The sequence below is a fragment of the Octopus sinensis genome, linkage group LG1 (genome assembly GCF_006345805.1).
Source record: "Octopus sinensis linkage group LG1, ASM634580v1, whole genome shotgun sequence".
Classification (NCBI taxonomy): Eukaryota; Metazoa; Mollusca; class Cephalopoda; order Octopoda; family Octopodidae; genus Octopus; species Octopus sinensis.
In genome coordinates this window covers 52,975,793-52,979,712 of record NC_042997.1, presented here as the reverse complement: position 1 = coordinate 52,979,712, position 3,920 = coordinate 52,975,793, and the positions used below count along the sequence as shown (strand labels likewise).

The window sequence follows — 3,920 nt, the reverse complement described above, 5'->3', positions numbered from 1 at the left end:
TGTCCTAAGTCCCTGATGCGCTAAATTTCCAGAGGGAACAAACGCATCCATTCCCGTCTCAGGATTATTTTCAACGTTATTTACCCTTCTTCCATTCTCACCGTATTCATGGTGTATATCAGGGCCTATGTGTATACCTCCGGACATCATTGGCGGTGACGGTCGGATACCTGGACCCGGACCTGGTGGTGAGATAGCGGGTGGTTTGTAATCCACTGAAACGGATTTCGGCGGTTGGTACAATAAGATTTCTAAAATGGCTTTTTCTTTGGCCATTACAATGTAACCGGGCCAGGCTAAACAGAGCAGGAAGAGATAGACAGCACAGTATTGGCAATGGTTACACCAAACATCCAACACAGTTAGCCAAAGACGACCGATCATTTTGTCAACACTGCTTCATAATAATCTCTATCCGCACACAGCCTTCTATGCCTTGACCTCGCTGGCATATTTCGTTAAAAGTAGCCACTCTATCGACTTTTTAGTGGTAGTGTTGCCTTTGTTATTATTACTGATTGCCGTAGTTCGGCCTTATCTCTTGTCGGCTCTTTCACTCATATAAATATATACACGAAGCCCGCTCTTTACACATGTATCTGTTCCGAAATATACATGTACTTAATGTGTATTTTACATGCGACTATATACAAATAAGAGCTTGTGTATGCGTGTTTGAAGAAATATTTGTTTATAAAGGTACTTCAGACTTCATGTCAGTATATCAGTGAAAACTAGAATCGAGTTTCTGTAGATTCTTTTTCCTCTTTTTTTTTTTTTTTTTGCCGTAAAAATCTGTAGTAGTAACTATGTTTAGATTGTTATTGCAATGGAATTGTGCTAGTTATTGCACTCCAGAGCAAAATTCGTAAATAAATAGCGGAGAAAAGAAAAGGATCGCTTTAAAATAGGTGGGTTGATTGCAGGTACTACTGAGTAAGTCGATCGGATGAGATAGCTTAATATCTGTTAAGTTGATAACGTACGTTAACAACGATGCCGGCAGAAGCGACCAGTGGCAGCAGTAGCAGCACTACCACCACAAGTGCTGTCAACAGTGAATGGATTGTTCTGTGCAATGTAATGTAGTATTTGATCCGAGAATGTTGCTTTTGTGTGTTGTGTGCGTGCGTGCGAGAGAGTGAGGAGGGACGAAAGGAAGGAAGTACGGCAGGAAGAGACGAAGAGAGAAAAAAATAAAGGACTATGTATATATATATATATATATGTATGTATGCGCGTAAAGTGTCCAGTGTTGATCGGCAGCCACGAGAAACCATTGATCTTGTGTTGGTGGGACGACTGCAGCTGAAGCACTGATTGAACATAAAGAGGGACTAAAAAATTAAAGCAACTATTGCCCCTCTCACCTACATCTCCAGCCATCTATCTGACTATCAGTTTTTACGTTGTCCGGTCCATTTATCTAGCTCTGTAAGCCCATCCATCCGCCCGCCCTTCCGTCACTAACTCCCTTGGTACGTGAATAGGTTCGGTCGGAGAAATTATATAGTAAATTATTTTACTACATTTTTTTTTCTTCTTCAGAAAATCATTTTTTTTTATACTATGAATCTGCTCGAGGTTTTCTTGCAGGTATATTATGAATTAAACCTATGTATTTACTATGGCTAACTCAGTGTGTGTTAGAACATTTTATGTACTTGCATGTGTAACTGTAGAGCATGAATGTTGTTGCGACTCTAAAACCACTCCCACTAGCACTGTTACCATCACTTCTACTACTACGGCTATAACAAGCAATACATTAACAAATATAAACAATCATTCACATATTCATTTAGCTGAACGCAAAGACACACACACACAAATATATATATCTTTAGACACAAACATAAATCCATGCACTCACACACACACTCGAATAACTATATACATTATATATGCGGGCATAAATCAATACACACATGTAAGGGAGTATATATATATGTGTGTGTGTGTGTGTGTGTAGAAAGAGAGAGAGAGAGGAGTAAAAATGAGAAAGAGATAGAAAGATTAAATTACATTATCTATACACTCTTACTAGTGGGTTGGGTTATAGTGGTGGAGGTATCACAATCTGTGTATGTGAATATATATATACATATGTACATATACATAAATGTGTATGTGTGTGTGTGTATATATATATGTACATATTTGTGTGTGTACGTACGTTATATCTTCATATTCATATATATATATATATATGAATGCATATAGGTATATATCATTATCATCATCATCATCATCGTTTAACGTCCGTTTTCCATGCTGGCATGGGTTATGCGTATAGGTGTGTATATATATGTGCGTATGTGTGTGTACATAGATAAATTGCTAGATAGATAGATACATACATACATGCATACATACATACATGCATACATACATATATACATACATACATGCATACATACATACATACATACATACATGCATGCATGCATACATGCATGCATACATACATACATACATACATAAATACATACATGCATATATACACACATACAAACATACATACATGCATACATGCATATATACACACATACAAACATACATACATACATGCATACATACATAAATACATACATGCATACATACATACATACATGCATGCATGCATACATACATACATACATACATACATACATGCATACATGCATACATACATGCATACATACATACATACATACATACATAAATACATACATGCATATATACATACAAACATACATACATACATACATGCATACATGCATACATACATACATACATACATACATACATACATACATGCATGCATACATGTATACGTTTGTGTGTGTGTACATTTGTATGTATGAATATGTGTATAGCCAATGAGGGTTTTCTGAGGCGTGGTTATTGGTAGTTAAAAACTGTTTTTGTATATGCATGTACGCGTATGCATACATTTCATCTTCAACTCATGTTGAAATTGTATAATTATTATTTTATCAGTAATGGATAATTATTTTCTTTATAACATACATGCATACATACACACACACACACACACACACACACATACATACATACATACATACATACATACATACATACATACATACATACATACATACATACATACATACATACATACATACGTGTGTGTGTGTGTGTGTGTCTATATATGTCATGTTTATTTACATACATAGGGATAAGTAATATTTCTTTATTAAAATGCGTATATACATGAACACGCAGAGGATAGATAGATAGACAGATAGATAGATAGATAGACAGAGATAGATAGATAGATAGATAGATAGATAGATAGATAGATAGATAGATAAATAGATAGATAAGTAGGTAGGTAGGTAGGTAGGTAGGTAGGTAGGTAGGTAGATAGATAGATAGATAGATAGATAGATAGATAGATAGATAGATAGATAGATAGATAGATAGATAGATAGATAGATAGATAGATAGACAGACAGACAGAGATAGATAGAGATAGATAGACAGACAGACAGAGATAGATAGAGATAGATAGATAGATAGATAGAGAGAGAGAGAGATGTTTATGACTTTTATGTATCTGTGTAGAATTATTAGAGATTTATAGTACACAGATTTGTATTTCACTAGTTACACGTATCATAAGTTCGTTGTTGGCCTTTTAGCCACCTTACGTAAATGATCTCTTATATACGAATGCAAAATGAAATACAAGAAAGAAAAGAGAGAGAGGGATACAGATAGAGAAAGATGGGGTGAAATATAAACAGATAAAGTTATAAAAAAGGAAAAGCAGTACGATGCAAAGAGAAAGTCACAATACACTAGTGATCCCGACCCTTCGTTTCTCTTCCACTTACAAAATACACACATTCTTAAAACGTGTATTTGAAGTGGGAGAGAAAAATAAAGTCAGCCAAGTTGCTCTTTTCCGTGTA

General features: G+C 35.3%; 1 protein-coding gene across 2 annotated transcripts in view; it reads right to left on the bottom strand.

The window, feature by feature from the left end:
• LOC115212048 (serine-rich adhesin for platelets) overlaps nt 1-1,775 on the bottom strand; it is a 148,744-nt gene extending 146,969 nt beyond the window's left edge. Inside the window, exon 1 of one of the 2 annotated variants that reach the window (XM_036500818.1) lies at nt 1-1,775. This exon is cut by the window's left edge and continues 84 nt beyond it. In XM_036500818.1, coding sequence (XP_036356711.1) covers nt 1-384 — 384 coding nt within the window. In that variant the 5' untranslated portion in view covers nt 385-1,775. The other variant, XM_029780853.2, reaches the window with a different exon arrangement.
• Nucleotides 1,776-3,920: the final 2,145 nt, after the last annotated feature.